This window comes from Elgaria multicarinata, chromosome 8 (assembly GCF_023053635.1).
Source record: "Elgaria multicarinata webbii isolate HBS135686 ecotype San Diego chromosome 8, rElgMul1.1.pri, whole genome shotgun sequence".
Lineage (NCBI taxonomy): Eukaryota > Metazoa > Chordata > Lepidosauria > Squamata > Anguidae > Elgaria > Elgaria multicarinata.
The window spans coordinates 66,464,426-66,487,332 of record NC_086178.1 but is presented as its reverse complement, the minus strand read 5'-3'; the positions used below and the strand labels follow the sequence as shown (position 1 = coordinate 66,487,332).

General features: G+C 42.5%; 1 protein-coding gene across 2 annotated transcripts in view; it reads right to left on the bottom strand.

Annotated features, from left to right (window-relative positions):
- Nucleotides 1–22,907, bottom strand: part of TRUB1 (TruB pseudouridine synthase family member 1) — a 40,489-nt gene that overhangs the window by 7,041 nt on the left and 10,541 nt on the right. For both annotated transcript variants that reach the window (XR_010025734.1, XM_063132701.1), the window contains exons 4-5: nucleotides 10,067–10,148; nucleotides 1,248–1,320 (exon numbers count right to left, since the gene is read on the bottom strand). Coding sequence is in view for 1 of the 2 variants with exons in the window: in XM_063132701.1 (XP_062988771.1) it covers nucleotides 1,248–1,320; nucleotides 10,067–10,148 (155 nt within the window). In the remaining variant the exon portion in view is untranslated. The remainder of the gene's footprint in view (nucleotides 1–1,247; nucleotides 1,321–10,066; nucleotides 10,149–22,907) is intronic.

Sequence of the window (22,907 nt, the reverse complement as noted above, 5' to 3'; positions counted from 1 at the left end):
GCATGTTGTCTGTCTAACAGACCCACTGAAATCTGAATTGACCAAAGAAAAATCCTGATATAGCAGCTAGATAAGAATAATGATTATAGCCCAGTTTATAGTTTGTGAAGTTAGAAACTAACAGGGCATGTCAACTGGAACTTTCCATCAGTTAGGATATTCCATCCTTTTCCCCTTGATTTAGGAGAATTAGACAGTCACTCATATTGTAGGATTGGATTTAGGAGGCAATTCTGAATCTTACTATAACATCGGTACTTTGAGCTCAGCAACCAAAGTAGCACCACAGACCTAGAGTAGTATCTGAGTTGTACCTTTGGTAAGCACTGGCTTTCCCGTTAATTTAATCAAAATAAGAACCTTTTCCCCGAGATCAAACCAGCTGTCAGAATAATTGCTTATTTAGGGAACATATGTTACCCAGTGGTACAGTTTCAGCCTTCGGTACCATCCTTATTGGAAAATCTCTGCCATCTTCTTTTTCGAGCACAAAGGAAAGTAATCAAAGAATCTCATAATTTTCTCTTCATCAAATGGTAAGGGGAAGCAGAGACACCAAATAAGGCCTCAGGGTAATATGCCAGGCTAAAGAGAAAACATAAGCCCATCCCAATGGAAGACACCTACCATATTCCTTATCACCTTCTGGTTATACATACATCCTGACACAGGGTTCCATAATGGGATGGACGTCTACCAAGAAGGGTGAGTGATGTTTGCACATTTCATTTGATACGAACTCCTTGGTCTTTCATAGAAAGTGCAATTAGTGTGTAAGATGGCCTGACTTAAGCTTCCATCACAGGAACACTTCATTCAGAACACCCTTACTTTTATTTATATTTATTTATTTATTTATTTATTACATTTCTATACCGCCCAATAGCCGAAGCTCTCTGGGCGGTTCACAAGCTCTCCGGGCGGTTGTAGATACTTTTGGTATCTATAAAGCCTCATGAATAGCAACATTGCCCATTAAGCAATACCAACTAATTTTGTCTTAAAATAGTCAAGGCAAGAGAAACATTAGCCGAACGGCCGAAATTTAGGCCAAAAAAACAGCATCAAGGGGCTTTTTGCATGTGCTGTTCAAGTCAATGTCACTCTGGGCCACAATTCTGTCAAGTTAATTCATTCTTAACTTGCCAGTTTTCTGCTGTGCAGAGGTCACTTTCTACTACCAGCAAAATGAGCCTCTGCAGGCAGGTTTTCCAAGGATGCGGTCAACTTGTAATCAAAGCACTTACAGTGGGGGAACTTGCATGATGTTTCCAGTGAACTTCTGCAGGACATTCTCAAGATCCTCTTTTGTTATCCAGTCTGTCAAAACAATAAAACATATGCATGTATGCATGCACTTTAGCATTGGTTATTCATACAACTGGGTGTTTCACAAGAAAAAAAAGAAGACACTCTTTGGGGGTTTGAGGCCAAGGAAAACATCTCCAAGAGAGACACTAACCTGTGAGAGACACACAGATAGGAGAGTAAAAAAATACAGCAGAGAGAACGAGAACATAGGATATGGATGAGCTCATACACTGTCGCTTCTTATTGACCCAGATCTGCAGGTGCAGGCACTCTAGCATAATTTGCAGAAGGTAGAGGGCTACAAATGATCACCCTAAGCCAACCTGGAAAATTTCAGATGGGGTTAGGATCAGCCACCATCTCCAGTCCACTCCGGATAGACAATTGCTATTAGACAATTAGGTAATTGCTCAAGAAGTTAGGTAGGACTGAATAGCAGATGTGTGCAAATGTTTTCCCCTTTTGCTCAGTCCGTCCTGCAGGGCCAGGAACCCCTCTTACACCATATACTCAACATCACCTGTCCATACTTTGTTTTGTTTACCCCACCATGTAAGATGGTGGGGTAAACGCCACCATCTTACATTCAATCATTCATAGATTAATTCCTGACAACAATGAAAAGTATATGCGTGCATGTAATCTAGCCAACTAAATAGGGGTGGAAAACCTCAGGTCCTGGGGGGCCAAATCCCATTGTTCAGGATTGCCCAGATGCCCCCTTCCCCCTTCCTGTGGCCCTGCCCCTTTCCTGACTATTTGATGGTTTTGCGGCTTTGGTGTTTCCCCGCCTCCCATTCTAAAAGTTTGAAATGCCTCTCCTGAGATGTCGGTACTGGCAAAAAGTTCAAGCTTCAACATGCTGGCATTTTGGCCCCATCCCTTTTTCATTCAGCCCTGCTCACCACTGGAATCTAGCCACGAGAGCTTTTCTGAAATGGAATTTGGTCCGTAGGCTGAAAAAGGTTCCACAGCCCTCGTCCAAATCTTGATGGTAAATATGATTCTGACACAACAAGGACTGTAGGAGAGCCAGACATAAAATCTTGTGTCTTGTGTTTACTGCTTCTGTGCTTTCCTACTTTCCCATGAAGGACATGTGGAAGGGTCAAATGTGGAAACGGCTGGCATCTGAGCTGCCATTTCCTCCACCATCAATATTACTGCCACATTCAACACCAGACAACCAATGCAATGTAGTGGCTCAAAGACTGGACTTTTGGGCTGTAGAGACCCAGGTTCAAAACCTTACCAGCCATGAAGCTCATCTACTAAGTATCTAGTTGTGAGAATTATATATGCACTGCCTTTATCTCCTTGGAGGAAGAGTGTGACAAAAGTGCAGTAAATAAACAGAAACAGTTAAAAGGTTATTAGGGGTATCTAAACTGCATCAAATTACCTTGAGTGCATGCATATGCATGCCAAAGAAAAAAAGAAAGAAAAACCTTCAGAAACCTACTCTGATTTCAAATTTTCAACACATATTAGCCTTAATAATACCAGAGGCAGAGAAAGTAATATAACCCCATAAACACAAAACTCTCCTGCGTACCGGATTTGGCTGCTTCTTTGCTTCCACTCCAATTTGAATGCTATTTTTCTGATAAACTATGTAATGTTACGAAAATCTTCCTCTATCAAATTGTAACGTATGCTAATGCAAGTCTGCCTAAGCCTCCTCTGAATAACTAGGATGTGCAGCATGGAAAGGGCGAATGAAGCAGACGTATTATGAAATACTCAATGAACAAAACGTTTTCTTCCTGATGAGAGATTAAAGGGAAGCTTTCAACAGCACATTAGAATGCTCCAGCTGCCCAGTTTCATTGTGACTTATGGCACTCACTTTTCACATGCTTCATCCAATCCAGTAAACAAATCTTGCCTTTGTAACCCACCCTCCCTTGTCAACAGGCAGCTCAAAAGAATCAGGAACATACTGACCATAATTCCTATCATGCTGAAGAAAAAGAGTCTCCCAAGGACTGCTATCTGGCTGGTGTTTTGTGTTACATCTTATATTGAGTTTCAAAGAGAAGTCAACCTAGCAGCTTTATTGATAGAAGCCACACATATATGTCAAGCTAAATCAGAGATGGGGGATGTATTGGGCTGCAACCCCCATCATCCCTCACTACTGGCAACAATGACTAAGGCTGATGGGAACTGGAGTCCAACAGCAAGTGGAAGGCCACACATTCCCAATTCCTTTGCTAAATTATAGTTTAGCATGCCCTGAATAAGTAGGAATGAGATGCAGCAAAGCTCAAGCTCATGTGGTCCTTCCATCTCTATTTTGCCACAGCTGGGAGGAGAATTTTGAAAGCTTTTGCTTCCACTGATAAACCACAATTTGGTGTGTGATCTGACCCAGAACTGTGGTTAATCTTAATTATGGTTAATTTAAAAAAGCCAGCTTCAATAAGTTGAAGTTGGTTTGTCTGAAACTAACCTTAGTTCATGTTAGCCAGAGTTTGTCAGTCCACATGACTTGACAAACTGAACTGTTCCCAGCTATGCACAAGGAGGAGCGGGGAGGGTGCATGCCTGGGACTCGCTGTGGTTCATTCCTACTTGTTCAAGTCACCAAAGTTTAGCAGGGATGGCAGGGATCCCAACACAGTCCCTGCAGGCACCTCCAATGTGTCTGCAGAGTTCCCTGCGCCTTTCCAAAACAAAACAAAAAAACACGGAAAACGTTAGGGTGTGAAATTCTCCGTCCTGTTCCTGATCTTGCCACTGATCAGCTGTTCAGAGGGTAGGAAAAGGATGCAAGGCAAAGGGGTAGCGGGGAGACAAAGAGCAAGTCTAGAGGCTAGGAAGAGGGAGAAACAAGGTTGGAGACCCCCTGAATTATGACGTCCAAACCAAAACGTGGAATTCAGGAACATTTAAATTGGGATGGGGAACATGTGGGCCTTCAGATGTTGTTTGACTGCAATTCCCATTAGCCCTAGCTGTCATAGCCAATGGTGCTGAGAGTTGCAGTCCAACATCTGGACAGCCAAATACTCTCTATCCGTGATTTAAATAATGCGACAGAATTTTAGACATTTGGGCTCTGGCTATTGTTTCTTCAATAATTAATCTGAACGTTCCCTCTGTCCCTGCTCCCCACTCTCTGCGGTGAATCCCAGTGGATTCCTCCTGAAGAATAAACCACACAAATGGCTTTTCTTTTTCTTATGCTTTAATCTGCTCCTTACTTCTTCTCAACACTTGCAGCTCTCTTCCTGAACAGATGGCTCTCGCGATACAGATAAGAGGGTTATTCCCTGAAAAGAAAACATCTCATCTCTTATGCTGTATCGGAAGGAAACAACTTTAATACCTCACTTTATACAAACAGAACATTTGAAACCTGGACGGCAGATGCTGCCACTGTGCCCAGCAGCAGTCTAAACGAAGTGTCATTAATGATGATGCTTCAGCAGTTCATAAATCAGTCAGGGCTGCTGGAAGAGAATGCATACTGGAACCGGGAAAAGGAAAGACAGACTCCCAAGCACTGTATATTCCCAACTTTCTTTCTATGGTCAGGCTTCTCTTTCTTTCTCACAGTATTTATACTGGCCCCCCAACAACACAGTTCTCCTGGTGGCTCATGAAGATATGACACATGGAAAGTAGAACCACAAATGTTGCACTGCAACCAGAATATGCAAAGTGAGATTTGTGCCTCTTAACCACAGAGAGACTGAGGTAAATTTAAGCCCTATTCAGGCATTGTCAACCTGAATAGGGCAAGGGCATGAGAAGAAGAGTGCTCCACCCTGCCCCTCTTCCTTGTCACGTTTGTCACCTTCAACTCATGGAGGGCAACAGTCTGAAGAGGAAAGCCTCTTCTATCCGTGGAAGCTCTCCATGTGAGCCAGAATGCTGAAAAAGCTGCCCACATACCTCCTCTAGATGGGCTCAAAGGCCTGTCTAAAGAGGGGAAATTTGAAAGGAGGATGGAGAGATGAACATTGTCACTTTTCCCACCCTGCCAGCAGCAGCTTGGCAGAGCACAGGATACTTGGAAGCCTCCAAGATCAGAAGTTTCCATTTAGCAGGGGTCATCCCAGTAGGGTTGCATCCTTAGAGACCTTTATGGAACGAAAACTTTAGAAGTCACTTATGGTTCAAAATGAAAGAAGTTTGCTGAAAGTATGCTCTGGGGCCAGGAATATATTTGGGAAGATTTCCATCTTTTCCTACAGTGATTCAACCTTCTTAACATTTAGGGTCCCTTTAAAAAAAACTGATTTATTTGCATATTGTGTTTCAGAGGCTCCCAAGGCAGTTTTTAATCAGAGGGTAGTATCAAACTGTGTCCTAGCATTAAGACTAATGATGTTGCACTAGCATAAACCAATGCTTGCAGAACATAGCTAGTATTCGTTATCAGTTTTTTTTTCCCCCATTGCCCAAGCAAGTGCTAGTTACATTGCACAGGCATTCGTTGACACTAGCACAAGGTCATTAGCACCAGTGCTGGGGCACAGTTGGATACTACCCAGAGATATGTATTATTCTTTAATGAATGTTCAATGCCTTGTAGTTCTCGGTCTTTCTGGCCCAAAATCACACCGCTTCACCCATACAAATCTGTAAGCTCTGCATCAAGGCCCTTCTACAGGTACATCTTCCAGATGAAGTCAGGAATGGTGGGAACTGGGGAGAAGACCTTCTCAGTGGTTGCATCCGAACTGCAGAATGCTCTTGCCCAGCACATAAGAGGCAACTACTCCCCGATCACTATTTTCAGAGACATGTCAAAAATGAGAACACAGTGTATGCAAGGAAACAGGAAAGAAAAATCCATAGAAACACTCTTTATCACCACAAGGTAACAGAAGATAATTTATCACAGTTACCTGTTACTGGGTAATATAAATACAGAGGTCTAACATAGCTGGTCTCCTAGCAACTGCTATCTATAGCTTTCTTCTATTTAAGTTGTAAAGGAATCAATGGGAGTAGTTGAAAGTTTACTCCCCAATTAGTGGCATATTATTTTCTCAGAAGCACAGAGGAGATGCATCTTTGCATAGGACCAAAAGCAACTCAAGCAACAAAGCAGAAACCTAGCAACCATTTCAGTTATTGCAAGTGCTCTCAATTGCACACTCTCTCTTCCCCCTCCCCCTTGGATGAATGCATTTGTTTAGCTGTTTGTCTAAAACGTATAGGAGCATTCAGAGGCAACAGAAAGATCAGAGAAAAGGTTTACTTTGAGATAGCAGTAAGAATAGGGGGTGTTTCCTTTGTGTTATGAACCTCATAAGCAGCAAGCAGTATCATCTCCTAGTGGATGCAATGAAGGAAAACAGATTCTTAAATAAGTATGGTAAGCTATTAGGTCTGCTGCCTGTGCATGGTAGCAAAGCAACAAAAAACAAAAACATCCCTTATGAGTATCATTTCACAAACAGGCATCACAATCATTTAGTCAGCCACAGCAGGAGTTCTAAATGTGGATACTTAGGCTCCATTCAGAAGACACTTTAAACCATGGTTTTAACCACAGCGATTAAGCCAGAAAGCTGGGCTGTGTTCACAAGACTCCATAAACCATGGCTTTAACCACGGTGACTAAGTTTTATTGCCTTAGTTACCGTGGTTAAAGCCATGGTTTAAGGTGTCTTCTGAATGGGGGCCTAGTGAACATGCCTGCCTTACACTGCACATGCATCCCCACTCCTCTGCACCCACACGACCTACAAGCCTTACTGTGAACCAAATGGGGAAAAAAGATATTCCTATCTTGGTTTCATTCTAAGCACACAGAGTACTGCCTTGATAGTGGTACACAAGTTCAGAAGAATGTTACACCATACCAGTGCTCTGTGTTACTGAACCAAACTGACACATAACCAGGACATGCACAAGCTTTCTGATGAGACTTGGGTGCACTCAAGCGCATGCAGTCCTCACATGCTTCATGGAGCAGGGATCCTGCAAGTTTACATAAAGACAACATGGTGCCTTTGAAAAAAGGTATTTGTGCAGGGATTCAGACACAAAAGAGAAGAAGCCAGCTGCCTTATACCATTGGTCCATCTAGCTCAGTACCATCCCAAGACTGGGTAACCTTTTGCAGAGTTGAGTCAAGTGTTGCCTGTCGGTGGTGGGTATGGCTGCAGTGGGCATGGCCAGACCTGTTGTCCCCCTAGCTCTCCCTCGCACACACCCTTTTCCTGCAATCAGACAGGCAGATGCTCACTCTTTTTTCCCCACCTGAGCATGTGGAGATGGGGAGGTGTAAATTTCCATGCCCTGTGCACTGTGATCACATCACCCCTGCCCCACTGCCCAGCTGATTGGTGCTGGGAATAGCTGAGAAACAGGGAGGACGGCGCATGGGGAGAGTCATCCCACCCATTTAAATCATTCCCACAGTCTGCCAAACACACCCATTAGGTGGCTGCAGTAGCAAGGATCATGTGTGAGATGGGTGCTGTCCCAATCCCCCCCATCACAACTACGCTCCCCCCAGCCTTGCCATTCAGCAGAATGGCAAGCTTGTGAGGGAACATTTTGTAGCAGGGGAGGAATTTAGTGGGGATTTGGGCATGGGAATCACTATGAGCCACACTCAATCCACACTAACTGCTAGTGGCCCTCAGAGTTTCAGACCTGAGGCTGAGAGAAGAACCTGGGATGTTGCTCTACAACTAAGCTATGGCCCTTCCCACACGTGACCCAAAAGAGAAGCAATGTCAACCAGAATCCACTAGTGGTGTCCGGAAGGGACTCAAGCTGAAATGCAACATAAGCAACATTGGTGCAGTGTCCCTCCCATCAAGTGGTCTTTTAAGCTAGCCATGTTTATAGTAGATTTGTAAACATATGAAGATCTATTGTGGTGCGGGGGCTGGCAAGAGAGATTTGTACCTCATAAGACCTTGCAAATATGAGTTTAGTTCCAGAGGTCACAACTCTGAAACTTGCATAGAAATCCATTTCCAAGAAGGTTTTGCATACAGCTTAATTTCTCACCTAGATGGGTGGGCAGGCTTTCAGGCTTCCAGGGTCTTTTTCAAAGGGCCCGAGACCCAACAACTGAGGCCAGGTGCCAGAGATGTGCACTTAGGTTACAATACTGGGCCCAGGAATTTGCTTTGTGTACCAGAACTTAATGAAGTTCATAATCCTTCCATGCAAATATCACTTTCTGATTACCCAAACTGCCTTAATTTCCACAGTATCATGAGGGTTGGGGGTAGGGGCAGTGCTAGGTGCCCAGGGCAGAAGATGGGTCACAAGAGGCAGGGCCAAGGGGTGAGGAGAGGCAAAGGGCAGAGCCATAGGTCTGCACCAGAAAACACTCCTTTGAAACCACATTATCCAGCAACAAGCCACTGCATAGCATCCATAATCCACTTCTTGACATGAACATCCCTACAACTTTAAGATCATGAATGCAAAACGGTGGGGGAGGGGGGAATCCACACAGCCACACACAAAATTAGATGGTGATGATGATGATGTTCTCCGAGCCATACAAAAAAGCAGACTTTGGAACCCAGAAGCAACCCACTGCAAAAGGGGACACGAATATAATGAGGATGGGGATAATAATATCAATAATGTCTCCAGAGCCACACACACAAAAATTCCAGTGAGCATGGCCAGCAGTTTGAGCATCCAAATATACATCTCTTTACATGCAGAACCATCCCCATTCCAAGCCTCCTCAGAAACAACACCAAGAAGCAGCATGCACTGTATAAAAACACACACAAATCCATCTTATAAATGTTTACTCTGAATCCAGAAGGACTAGATTACTCAGAAGTAAGCATGGCCTCAAGTTTTGACTGCATCAAAAATCCATCCGCCTCACAAGCAACCACAAGCAGATTTTTTTAAAGGAAAAGATACTACCACTGACTCCACAAGCAGGTTTAAAAAGAGGGGTGGCACATGGTCTGGACTACAACTCCCATCAACCAGCACAAAAGGGCTGGTGGTGGGGAGGAAATGCCACCAACTAGTACAAAACGGAAAAAATAAAATGCCCCCCCACACACACAACAGCAGAAATGGTTTCAAATTATCTTTAACATAACGATAAAATAGCAAGACCTCCAATCCCAAATAAAAGCAAGGAAGACAATTCCCCCCCACTCCCCAAAAGCAAAGAAGGATGTGTATACACACATTCCTGGTAATCAGCCCTACTGAATTCAATGGGGCTTACTTCTGAGTAAAATTGCATAGGATTATACATTAAATTTAAGTTGCAGATGGTTATGTGGCTGCACCAGGTCCCAAATTGTGCTGTATTCCCCCCCTCCCCACCAGGAGAGTGTGCTGCTTCCAGTGAGTATTCTTGAAACTCCCACTGACTGCAACCCTGCCATGGTATTTGTTTAAAATCAATCCTTTTATTGCAGTAGAGAGGGAATAAGGCAGCAGCAGCTGGCAAGATATGTTGGTCCAAAGGGTCCAAAGCTAAGATCAGGACCTGGGCCATAATGGGCCTCCCCTTACCCCACCTCTGGTGGCGGCAGGGAAAAGAGTTATTTTGTTCTTGCGATTATTAGACAACTGGGGGCCAGAAATCTTTGCCAATCTTATACAAGTCACCGAGAGTTATACCAGTAGATCCAGACCTATCTTCCACCCAGTCTTAGGCTAGACAAACATTATTCCTTCAAAAATAAGCTAAGAACCTGAGCATGCCACCATCTTCACTGTGATCAAAACAAAGCACTGGAGTCAAGTAGATCAGTACAGATCATGTTAGGTTATTATTATTTACCGTAAGGTTTTTCTTCTGTTACTTTTCCTGTAGAATCAAACGTGTCCGTCGCCTTTCCCAATTCCCCAACAGCAGTATATTTCTATGAGGTGGAAAAAATAATTAGTTTAATTTATCTGTGGATGGGGTGGAGACCACAGAAGTTGAATGGAAAATATCAGCAATGTTTTGAGTTATACTGTGCCACCAGACCAGGCCAATTGGGAGAAAGGAAACATGGGTGTAGGACGGCCTTTCCCAACCTGGTGCCCTCCAGATATGTTGGGCTAACAGCTCTTATCAGTCACAGCCAGAAAACCCAGTGTCCATGCTGGCTGGGAATGATGGGAATTGTAGTTCAACACATCTGGAGGGTGACAGGTTAGAAATGAATATAATGTATTACAGCACATGCTCATCATCTTTCTGATTTAGAGTACTCATAAAAATCAAAATATACTAATTGGCCATTATAAAAAGTCACAGCCATGAAAAAAGACAATCGTTACAATATTTCAATGAAATAAAAAGAGCAAATTTAACATGGTAATGCACTCTGTCAATGTCAGTGAGTATGTCATCAAGAAGAATTGCACAAAGCTATAAAATCAGATTATAAAAAAGGAGAGAGAGAGAGAGAGAGAGAGAGAGAGAGAGAGAGAGAGAGATGACTTCAGCCCTCTCTGTAAGTGCTGTCACCTCTGGGGAAAGAAAAGAAATCTGTAAATGCAACAATACAGAATAATATTATCTCTAAAATGAAACGGAAGCACAGGGATTTCAATCAAACAGAGTGCTGCTTGCAACGTTGTTAAAAACAACAACAATCATCATACACATTTAGGGTCGTCGTTACAAAAAGATTTTACCTCATTATTTGAAAGAAAACATTTACCAGCCCTGAATGCATGGAGCTCAGCTACCGTGTTACCAGTGCCCATTCTCTCTCCAGCAGCCACAAGGAATGTGGGTCACACAGTCCATGCAGGGGCAGAACTCCACATGGCAAGGACTTCTAAGCAAGGCTACAGGAGTTATGGGAAGGCTGTTTTCAGTGGCATCCCACTAGTGACTGGAATGGGCCCTCTGGCCCTCAATTGTTCAACGTGCTTCATGGTAGTTGTAGCATCCACAGGAGCGATGAAAAGGAATAGTAATGAATAAATAATTGCACGGAACGGACCTCCTTTTTTAGTAAATTTCACAATGCCAGAAAATACTGGAGACCAAACTAGGCATACCACTTACCAGCATAAACAATGACAAAAAAACCCCATAGAAAATCATGCTTCTGCCTCTTGAATTGAAATAGATAACAATTTCAGTGGGAAGGAGGCCAAATCCCCAACCCCCTAAATTATCATCTATTTTAAAGCTTTTAAAAGCCACAAGACACAGAGAGAGAAATCATCAACCTTCGAGTTGCAGCTACATGCAGTGGGGCATAATGGCAACCACCTTGCAAACTCCACATGGGAAGTTGCTGGTACTTTATACTATGAAGCATGGTTGTCACATTGAACTAAGCCAGGGATGGAGAATGTGTGGCCCTCCAGACGTTTATTTTTCACCCCCTCGCACCTCCTCCCACTGTAATCCTCCTGCCAGCTGGGCAGGTATCCCAGCTTCCTTTGAGAATTTTCAAGCCTTTGCCAGGTCCCCTTCTCTGCCCGTGTACAGCAAAAGTGGGGATTTAGCCACACGTGAAACCATTTGGGAATTGGGAACCATGCCGGTTCAGGGACACTTATTTGGAGGTGGGAGACACAGCTAAATGTGGCAGAAAAACAAGTTTGCTCATAAATTGCTCAAAGTGGCGGCAGCATCTTTGGACACTCTTGGAGAATGGCTCTGTAGGTGATCTCTGTAACCCATGTTGGCATGACAGATGACACACACTAACCCACAATAAGTAAAATAACCCTTACTGCAGATCATGGGTTTCCAGGGGTGCTTATTGGTGGGGGGACCAAAAAAAAAAAAAAAAAGCTCACAGATGACATGCTAAACCATAATGGGCTAAATAAATCATTGTGGTTTATTTAAACCATCATGAGTTAATGTATTGTCAACAGTAAGACTGGATTTGGACAATACCAGGCTAGACAGGCAAATGGCATCTTTTTATGTTCCTACATCACAGCCTGATCACAGAAGAAACAGATCCAGCTGTAGTAACTTTAACTGAATCCCTCTTCCTCTGTGAACTTCCCACCCCCACTCCCTGCCAAAAGCTGCTCCAGAAGGTTAGGGGACGCTCTTGAACAGTTTGCAAGATGGCACTGGGGGTGCAGGGGGGAAGGAAATCAATTCAATTTGCCTCCTCCCATTCCTCCAGCAGAACGTCTCATAAGCAGAATTCTGCTCATGGGATTCTCTAGCACATCCATAATGTATAGTTCTCAGTCATAAGTGAGGCCAGATGTCATATTTACATTATCTCCATGCACACCTAGTAGACAACTGACTAAGAATAAAAACAAAATATATGAATTCAAAATGATTTATTTATCCAAAAAGCATATGCAAATGCCACTCAGGGGTTGTCATGTCATATGAACCTGGCAAGTATGTGAACGTTAAACAACCTTTGCATAGCCCATGATGTGTTTTAGGGTTAAACAACCTTCACATAACCTATGTTTGTTAGATTTGCATGACACAACAAGCTCCGAGTGGAGGTTGCAAATTCAAAATGGTGGTTGCATGAGCCGCAGCCTCACCATTGGTTAAATAATCCACGGTGAGCTTTCGTATCATGTGAAAAGCCTCACTCTCTTAACCAAGCGTCACAATTAGTAACGAAAATGTAAAAATATTATCTCAAAATAGAGGCTTCTCTCCTCATACGTAAGACAGGAAAAGGGAGAACGTAAGAATTATTCCATCTGAATTACAGTATCAAAGGATTTCAAAACTGAAGATCAGATTATAAAAACAGAGTTCAACAATTCAAAACCAAAGGGCAAAGTCTGGAGGCCTAGAGCAGGTTATATATGGAGAAAGCACATTTAAATTTAACAGCCAACGTGTCTTAATACAGAGCAACATTACATCTCTCTTCTAGAATAAATTTTCTCCAGAGAGAAAAAGCTGACTTTGTACTAATACTAAGCTATTTTTTATCCTTCTTTTTTTTACTGCAAGATGCTGTAATTGTTCTGTCACTGCTGAAAAACTATCACATCTTTACCTTCCAAGTAGCCAGACATTTTGACCCTGTACATCCACTTCTATTTTGGAACTGGACTAACTTACAGGGTGACCCAACACTGAGGAAAGAAGGTAAAAGACCATACCATTTAAAAAGAGTGCCTGCAAGGGATAATTACACTGGATCAAATACCCACGGGACACTGGAAAGCGTAGACACAGTGATTGTGGAAGGCTGCACAGAACTAGAACATCTTGTTAAGTAGTTCTGTTAAAAAGACTCACTCTTTCTAAATTTTAACACTATGTCAGCATGCTAAAATTGAAGCACTATTTTCACACTGGTCTTGGATCAGTCCTTGCTGTACTTATTATTTCTTGTTGTATTTATTATTCCTTGTCATATTTATTAATATAATATTTATTATTTTACAACTGACTGGGTTCAGACAACATGATAACCAGTGGTGGTTTAAATAATGGATGGCTGGTTATTTAACCCACCATGGGTTATCGTGTTGTGTGGAGGGCACCATTGGTTATTTCCTCGGCCACAGAGTTGCAATGCAAGAGCTGTCAAAGTGGTGGCTGCTGCTCTAGTCCACCTGGCAGGATAGATTTTGGACAGCAATATCTGATGGGATACTAGAGGGAGGACTAAGAGGGGAGAGAGGACAAGGGATGAGTGAATTATCTCAGCGTGGACTAATAGTCAACTCAATGCTGATCCTAATCCACACCACAATTGATTATTATGTTATGTGGGTAGTACCCCCTAGATAAACAACTGTCGAGCTGATTATTACCCCACCGTTGACTATCGTGTTGTCTGAATGCAGCCACTGAGTTTTAACTGAGTTTTCCATTATGTGCACAAGTAAAGGTGAATCTCAGGCTTATCTTCTCCCTCCTCCCGTTTTCCATGTGAGTAGAAGAGATCAGAAGCTTCTGCTGAGCAGCAAGCCATAGTTGTTATTGCATTCAAATGCAGCAAACAATGACATACCAATATACAAACCAGGATTTGACTTTAGTTTGGGATCCTGGTTTACAGGCAAACTACAGATCGTCGCATTTGTATACAATGGCAAATGATGGTTGCTGCTAACCTGAAGTGTAACTTCTAGTCCACTTCTTTCATGTGTACTGGAAGGGAGAAGTACATAAACATCAGAATGCAGGCTCTTTCTCAGCAATCAGAAGATTAATTTTCCACACCCTTCCAGTGAATGAAAATCTGTTCACTGATTTCCATATCATTACACATTATTGACTAGGTAATGATATATGAATTAGAACACAGAAAGTTGCCTTATACTGAGGGCCTTGCTAGACCTGCCGGATAAGCCGGCAGGGAGGAGGGGCGACGGCACGCTAGAGCTAGCTAGCGCACGCCGTCGCCAGCTTCTAGACGCACAATGTGATAGGGCAACAGGAAGCCCCGTAGCGTCGGCCGTGGTTTTTTTTAAAGGGACCATGTGCGCCGGAGAAGGTAAGTGCTTCTTTTTTAAACAATAAAGCCCCCCCCACTCCCCCTGCCCCTGATTCCCTCCCAATGCCCGATGACCCCCTCCCAATGCCCGATGACCCCCTCCCCCTCGCTCGCCCGTCCTCCCCCCATCCCCGATGCCCGGCTTCCCCCCCCCGTGCCATCCTTGATGCCCGGCATCCCCCCCCCCCCCGCATGCCATCCTCGATGCCCGGCTTTCCCCCCCCACGCCATCCCCGATGCCCGGCTTTCCCCCCCACACCATCCTCGATGCCCGGCTTTCCCCCCCCGTGCGCCATCCCCGATGCCTTGTCCCCAGCTCTCCTTCCCTCGCCCCCGTCCCCGATGTCCGGCCTTCCCCCCCTCTCCTTCCAGGTCCGGTCTTCCCCCCCGCCCCTCTCTCCCCCCCCCCGGCCCGATGGGCACAGTGCTCATATGAGCACTGTGCCCAGTCCATGGCTTTTCCTGGCTACTCGCGAGTAAGCGAGCAGCCACAAAAAGCCACGGACCCTGCTAGACATTCTGCAGCCCCCGGGCCATAAGCGAATTCGCTTATGCCGGCTTAAGGCAGGTTTCAGCGCGGCCTGACCCCGGAGTCCCCTGGATGCACAGGAGGGAAACCGGGCCTCACACCGGCTAACGCCTGGTCTAGCAAGGCCCTGAGTCTGACCATTGGTCCATCTAGCCCAGTTTTGTTGAAACTGACCTGCAGTGAGTCTCCAGGGTTTCAGGTAGGATTCTTTCCTAGCCCTACTTGGACATGCTGGAGGTTGAACCCGAGATCTCCTGCATTTTAGCAACACCTCTGTGGCAACCCAAATGTGTACTGCAGCTTTTTGAACTTTAGATTTATGGACGCCTTGGTACTGTAGAACAAGGTGAGCAGAAGACAGGTTGTAGTGCACCAATGGTAGTATAGGATGCTGGTCTAAGAACAAAAGAGCAGCTGTGGTGGATCAGACCAAAGGCCTCTTTAGTCCAGCAAACTGTTTCCCAGAGTGGCCAATTAGATACCTATGAGAACCCCAGAAGCAGGACATGGGCACAATAGCATCCTCCTGCTTGTGTTCCCTAGCAATAGGTACTCAGAAATATGCTGCCTCTGATACTGGAAGTATATATTGCCAAGGCAACTAGCAGTCTAGGCAGAATGTGACCTGATCCATAGGCCCATCTTATGTATTTAAGCAAGAGTGCATACACAGGATCATTTAATACAGATTAGTTGCTCCTTAAGTGTTTACACCTTGCTTTGTAAACATCATTGGTCCATGGGGGTGCTTCACAAGTATGGTCAGACTACATCTGCTATGGAAAATCTCAGGCAGCTCTGTTGTTAGTAGCAGTGATCACAGTTCTCTTTATCCCATCTACTTGGTACTGATAGAAGCTCACTGACAGCTCAATCCTACCCACGTTTACCCAGAATTTTCGCTGTTTTCAAGGAGGCCTTCCAAGAAAGTATGCATAAGACTACAGTGTGAGTACTTTTCTTTGCAAGTAAAGGCATCAATCTTTCTCCTTGAGAGTTGTAGATTCTATCAAATGGCAAACGACATTTGTTCACACATGCACGTTAATCACTTGATGACTGTAACATCTAGTGATGATTTGGCTGGGCAAATGAGCCATCACCAATCTAACACCACAGAGAAACAACTTTCAGACCAACTGATGTCATTTGCAAAAAGCTATTAGTAGGCAGCATGGCCACACATCTTACTCCTTACAGGAAGATTTATCCTCTCCATCAGATGAATAGACCTTAAAATAGAACACTGAGTATAATAGAAAAAATTCAGCTTTACAGACAACAAAGCAGCAAGTCACCCTAATAAAGTGGCCTTAAATCTTTATTTGCTCAGCAAAGCTAGTCTTCAGACTTAAATACATTCCCGAGAACTCGGATCCAATTTAAAATTGTTTATCATCATTTGCAATAATTACTCACACTCTGCAGGTGTTTAATAGGTTCCAGGAAGGACTGCTTTGCCCAAACATCAGTAAAACTGCCTATTGCTAAAAATTTACATCTTTGCCATCAATTAGCATTTCCATTAGAATGAATAGCTTATCATGCTAAGTATGCCTGGCCAAAGTGCATATTGCTGGATATGTAGCATCACAAGAATACAAAATGCTGGGGACATGTAAAAATCCCTTCTTCAAGAAGAGAAAGCCATCAAACACATTACTTACTGTTATTAGCTCCAGTTCAACATATGGCCATTTATTTATTTATGGCATTTCTATACTGCCCAATACCCAAATCTCTCTGGGCATTTCACAAGTAAAGATTAAAACCACAAAACACACAAATATAATAAAACATAATTTAAAATCTGAAAGAAATTAAGGCAGCCACAGAATAAAACCAAAATAAATCCAACAGCAAAGGATAACAAAGGCACAAAATATAAAAAGTATTAACACTTTTTTGAAAAACAAACCTAAAAGCCCAAGAGGATGAAAAGATCCCAATGTAGGCACCAGGTGAGCCTCTCTAGGGAGGGAACTCTATAACCAGGGTACAACCAATGAAAAAGAGAAGCACATTGGTGACAACAGAGAAGTGGATCCTTCCACAGTGAACCAGCTTAATAAAATAGGTCTAAATAGCTGTCAGTCTCCTGAAGTACTTGTAAGGGAGCTGCAGGCTTGTTGGAATCTCAGGAGTATCAAGCTTGCTTGCTTTTGAGTTTTGGGCTCTCATGGTTCTACATATAAAACCCAAGTGCAATGCAGTACACAACAAGGAGACAAGTAAAACACAACTGCCATTCATGATATGTTGCTCACCAGGAATCCCTGCTTCCAGACGGCATCCATTTCTCTTCCCCTCCTTATTGTTTTATTATGGTTTTATTAGAATGTAAGCCTATGCGGCAGGGTCTTGCTATTTACTGTTTTACAGCACCATGTACATTGATGGTGCTATATAAATAAATAAATAATAAATAATAATGTACATCACTAGTTTTAACACACTGCATGAAACGGCTCTTTGACCTTTAGACTGGTTTTAACTATATATAACAAAATATATGTGTACATTTACCAAGTGTGAAGGGTGCGCAAATCTAGAATTAGGTGCATGTCGCTTTAAAAACATGGAATCAGTGACTAGAGAAGGACGTCACAAAAATCCTGTAAGCTGGCAACAGTCTTACTCTAGAGGAAAGTAAGCCATTTCCCTCCAAGTGTTCCTTTGGCAACAAGTCTGTGTCAGAGTAGCAGACACAGAGTAGCAGAGTAGAGTCCCCTTTTAGACAACTAATTAAAATGGTTTCCATTGCCCATTTGGAGATCCTTGGGAATTTAGCTATAAAAAGTGCAAGTTGTTTAAGACCATGGAAGATAACATCTCCCTTGTTCCCTTCTTCTTTTTTCATCCCTAACCTCGGAGGCCATTGGGAGCCTGAATTTGATGTTATCCAAGTGACATTTCGATAAAAATCCTCTCTAGAGAGATGACAACCTTTGTGATCAAATGCTCAGTTCACCTCCTGTTTAAATGAGAAGTCACAATTAATGCAGGGAAGTCAATTCTAATCTTCTGCAAGTCAGTGAAGCTCCTGGGGTTCAGATAAAAACCAGTTAGCCTGTGACCATTTTCCAAACAGCAGATTTTCAACTAGCCTGTGCAATGGAGATCACAGTACAGATAAGACGACTCACACTGGGCCCTACATCTCCAGGGCAAACTGAAAACACTCGGGCCTCATCTATCTGAGGGAACTAGGGCTACCTTTGCATGGAAGAATCAAAACTAAATTATGTAGAACACAGTTAAATAAATCTGAATAGATGGTATCCAGTAGCAGAATTGTGCTTGGCTATTATCTAGGTATAATCAGTGCCAACAATTGCTACCTCTGGTGGAGATGAGATACAACTGATGTTGGATGATATTGGGCATCACCAGAAATAATTGAAACAGTTGCCGTGGGGCAGTACATTTGGGAGAGGAAGGCTTAGACTGTTTAACATTTTCAGCAGCCATTCAGGCTTCTTGTACATCCTCTCCAGAGCATATCGACTGCTAGCTTCATGGAAAGTGAAGCAGAACACCCTAATTAAAGAGGGGCAAAATAAACTTGACCCAGCACTGCACTGTACAAATACTGACTACCTTTTAAAGTTAATCCAGCTCTGCCTAGAACTTCACCTTGTGCTTGTTAGTCTATCATTCCCTACTTCTATTCCCCTATGAATTCTACAAACTATTCTTGCACAACAGGTGCCGATACTAGGCTGAGCTACTTTGTCATTTTGGCGGAATTTCCCTCCATCCAATAACGTCACATTAGATTTGTTTAATTGAAACAATTTTTAACTTTTATAAATGCAGTTGTGACAGTTTTAAAGACAAAACCTAATCCTTAAATGTGATGTGCTCAGATCTCGTGATTACACCATTAAGAGTGCAATTCCATTGAATTCAATGGGACTACTTTTGAGTAGGCATGTTTAGGATTACGCTGTAAGAGTTCAAGCTAAGTTGCTGTCTGATCCACATTCGAAGCTGTATTTACATAGCCAGAGATTAAAATGTTCCTGTCTTGTTTCTCAGGCATTGGGAAGACTAAACGCTCATTTAAGATTTACCGATGTGTACAAATTGAGATCTCAATTAACCAAAGTTAATTTCCAAAGCAACCAAGGAACTGCCACTACTAATCTCACACCAGAAATTTCATAAGCTGTATCAAAGAGGAAATGTAACATGTCCTCCAGCTGTGTCCAGCATATTCATGCATATTAGATTAATATGTTCCCACACTCCAAACACAACATGCACATTAACTGTACTTTCTCCATACCCAGCAAGTTTATGGCTACTACCAATAGTGTATATGAAACTGAAAAAACAACAAGACCAAAGCATGTACCACAGGCTATATATAAGGGGATAGGTAGAACTCCATTAGAATTCCACTCTAGCCTTCATTGGACCAGATCTTTTGGGAGGAGAATAGACGAGAATTCAAGATTAGGGTTCTTCATATCATGACTGCAATTAATTCAGCTGTACAAATGTATAAGTTAAGCGTCCAACACCCTGATGCCCCAGAAATTTCTAAGAAAAAGAGTGCACTCAGTAGGAAATGCATCCTACATATACTCCAGAAAGCATTTTCCCCCTTGAAAATCACCTTCATACTGGAAATGCCTTAGGTATGGCAGCTACAAGGTATTCTAACAGTAGCTACTCATAATCCTTATATTATGGGCAAGGGCCTGTACACAGTGCGAGCTAACTGCTAATCCTAGGGGCAATGCCTGAAATGTCCTGCCTGGAGCTCGGAAGGCAACTCAAATTGGAACAACTGACTGAATTCCAACTCTCTAGCAGCAATTCTATAGCAGTCAGGGATACTCAAAAGAGGTTAAGAATACCATGGCACTGCTGGCCAATAGAGCCAGTCCTTGTCCTTGAGGAGGGCCTCCATCCGATACATGCTCAGGCACAGCCGATTTACAACTCCCTGACTGTCACTTCTGTTCAAGCATGGCACCAAAGCAAACCGCCTTGCCTTCTATGATGAAAAAACAAACAGCTCACAAAAAGCTAGACGTTGTTGACTCTTAACATAGTCCTCTCTAAGACAAGTTGTATTTTAAACCTGCCTTTTAATACTTACAGCAGGAACTGGAGAACAAATGGAGCTTCCTCAATGCCCCACCCCTTAGTAAAAGAAATGGATGGAAACGGTAGCCTTTGAGACCCAGAAGTATTTCAATGTAGCACGATGCATATTGCAATTAACTTTTCAAATGTGACATTGTCTCACGAGTTTGTCGAGTATGGTCCACTGGCTATAAATGATGGAAACACTTGAGGTGGAAGAGTCATGTCACACAACTCTCCCCTCTCAATTTTTCAAATGGTAAATTAAGCTTGTGGTAGATCTTCCTCATTTGGTGAGATTATAAATTATGCATACTAAAAATCTCTGGAAAATATGTCTTTGTATGGGGGTGGGGAGTTGTATACATTATTTATAAAATAGTATATACAAAAATAAAATAGTAGGCATTGTATAAAAACACAATAGAAAACAGGATCTGCTCAATGGATTTACAGTCTAATTTAGACCAAGACAAAATACCAAAGATAAACTAAGGAAGCAATCCTATGGCCACTAGACACTGTCTAGAGGGCCACTGCATTCTTTAGTTTCTGGGAACCAAGTCCGGAACCAGGGCTCCGACCCCAGAAACAGATCTCCCTGCCACCTCTCGTTCCCCCTTGTAGCTGGTGTGGTTCTTGCCACACTCAGAAATGGATTGAGAAGAGGGGGAAAAGGGGGGTGATCCCATGGAGAAGAGGAGACCGCAGAAGCTGATTTATGCAGCTTCCTTTTGAGTCTCCAGCTCTCTTCCCTCTCCCTCCCTAAAGCCACTTCTAGACAGACTAAATTGCCCATCTAGGTAAAAATGCAGGACAATAGCAGCACAGAAGAGAGGATTTCAGAGGCTGGCAACTATCCGGACAGGAATGTGCTCTAATAAAAAAAGAGGCAAAAAGTAGATATATGCCAGCAGAAATCAATGGGTTGTGTCACAACTTAGTCCCACTGAAGTCAGTGAGACAAGTTAATGATTACTAACTTAAGCATGACTTAGTATAGACTGGGCCCAATCAGTTAACTCAATAAAAAAAAAAGGAAGAGGAGGAGAAAGGGGGAGAATAAATTGGAAATGTTTTGGCTAGTAAAAGAAATAAGGAGTGATAAGCAACAAACAACCAGAAGCCAACTAAACTCAAGGAAGAGAACATAAAGAAGTCAGAGATGAGAAATATTAAGAGGTAGATCAAGAATGCATTTGTAAATAATAAAATCTTAAATTGAATATGAAAGGAACATTCATTCTCCCAATTAAAAGAACTTAAAATCAGAAAAACATGAGATACTTGTGTACACAAAATATAAGACAGGCATCAGCACATAAAATAGAACCTAATGATTTGGAATGGGAACAGGAAGATCAGCTTGAAGAGCACTGCAATAATCCACTTGGGACAAAACCGAAGCACTAACCAAAGTATGAGATGAATCAACAGAAAAAGGAAGACATTTTAGTACCAGTTCACAACTGGAAATGAGAGGATTTATATAAATGATAAAACCGAAGAAGAAAGAAAAGGATCAAATATAATACTAAGAAAACCAGCATGAGGAAAAGGAGAAATGATATCATCAATAGGAATAGGAAAAGAGAAATCTTGGGGAAAAGGAAATTCTGCCTTTGAAAGATGTGACTTCAAAGGGTAAGCAGACAACAATGAGGAAATAGCAAGCCAAGATGAAAGATTAACAAACAAAGAGGAGGACAAATTGGGGACAGAAATGAGTAACGGAATACCAGTAGCATAGATATGATAGCAAAGAACTAAATAAGATAACCCAAAGGATGAATAAAAAACAAACACAGAGAGATTAATAAAAACAAGAGATGTATTAACTGAAACATCTAATTGTAGAGGAAAACCAAGACAGAAGAGAGCTGCAAAACCCAATATCACACAATAAAAACCAGTGAATCATCAACAGTACCAAAAGCAAATGATAGGTCAAGAAGAAGAAGAAAGAATAATTTAGTTGCAATCTGGACAGATTAAAACATATTTAAGTGAAGCAGTTTCAGCTGAATGGTTAGCATGGAAACCAGATTGATAGATGATTAGGTACAATGAGATAAAAATGCAAACACAGAGAAAAAATACATTAAATCACCAAAGAATGGAAAACTGGATAATAGCCAAAGAAGGATCAAGGACAATTTTTTAAAAAATTGATCAAGGATAGCTTTTTTAAAAAACTGGAAAAACGTAAGCATATTTAAAGTCCAAAGGAAGGGGCCATCTGTTTAAGAAAAAGCAAGGAATAGAACATGACAGCGGAGGTTCACAAAGAAGAGAAGTGGACAGGCGCCTGGAGCCTTCTCACATTCTGTCCACACACTGACTGAACATGTGGACAAGGAGCAAATCATGCCTCCTGGCACCATTCATTTAGGTTTTTAATCAATTTTATGTATTTATACTTATTGTTGTTTCCCGCCTTGATCCAAACGGAGAGCCGGGTAAGAATTATTATTATTATCATCATCATCCTCCTCCACACATTTAGCACAAAATAAGAATGGGAAACCTGCACATACAACTGTATGCACTATGGGGACCCCTAGTTACACCAGAGTTCCTGACTGTAA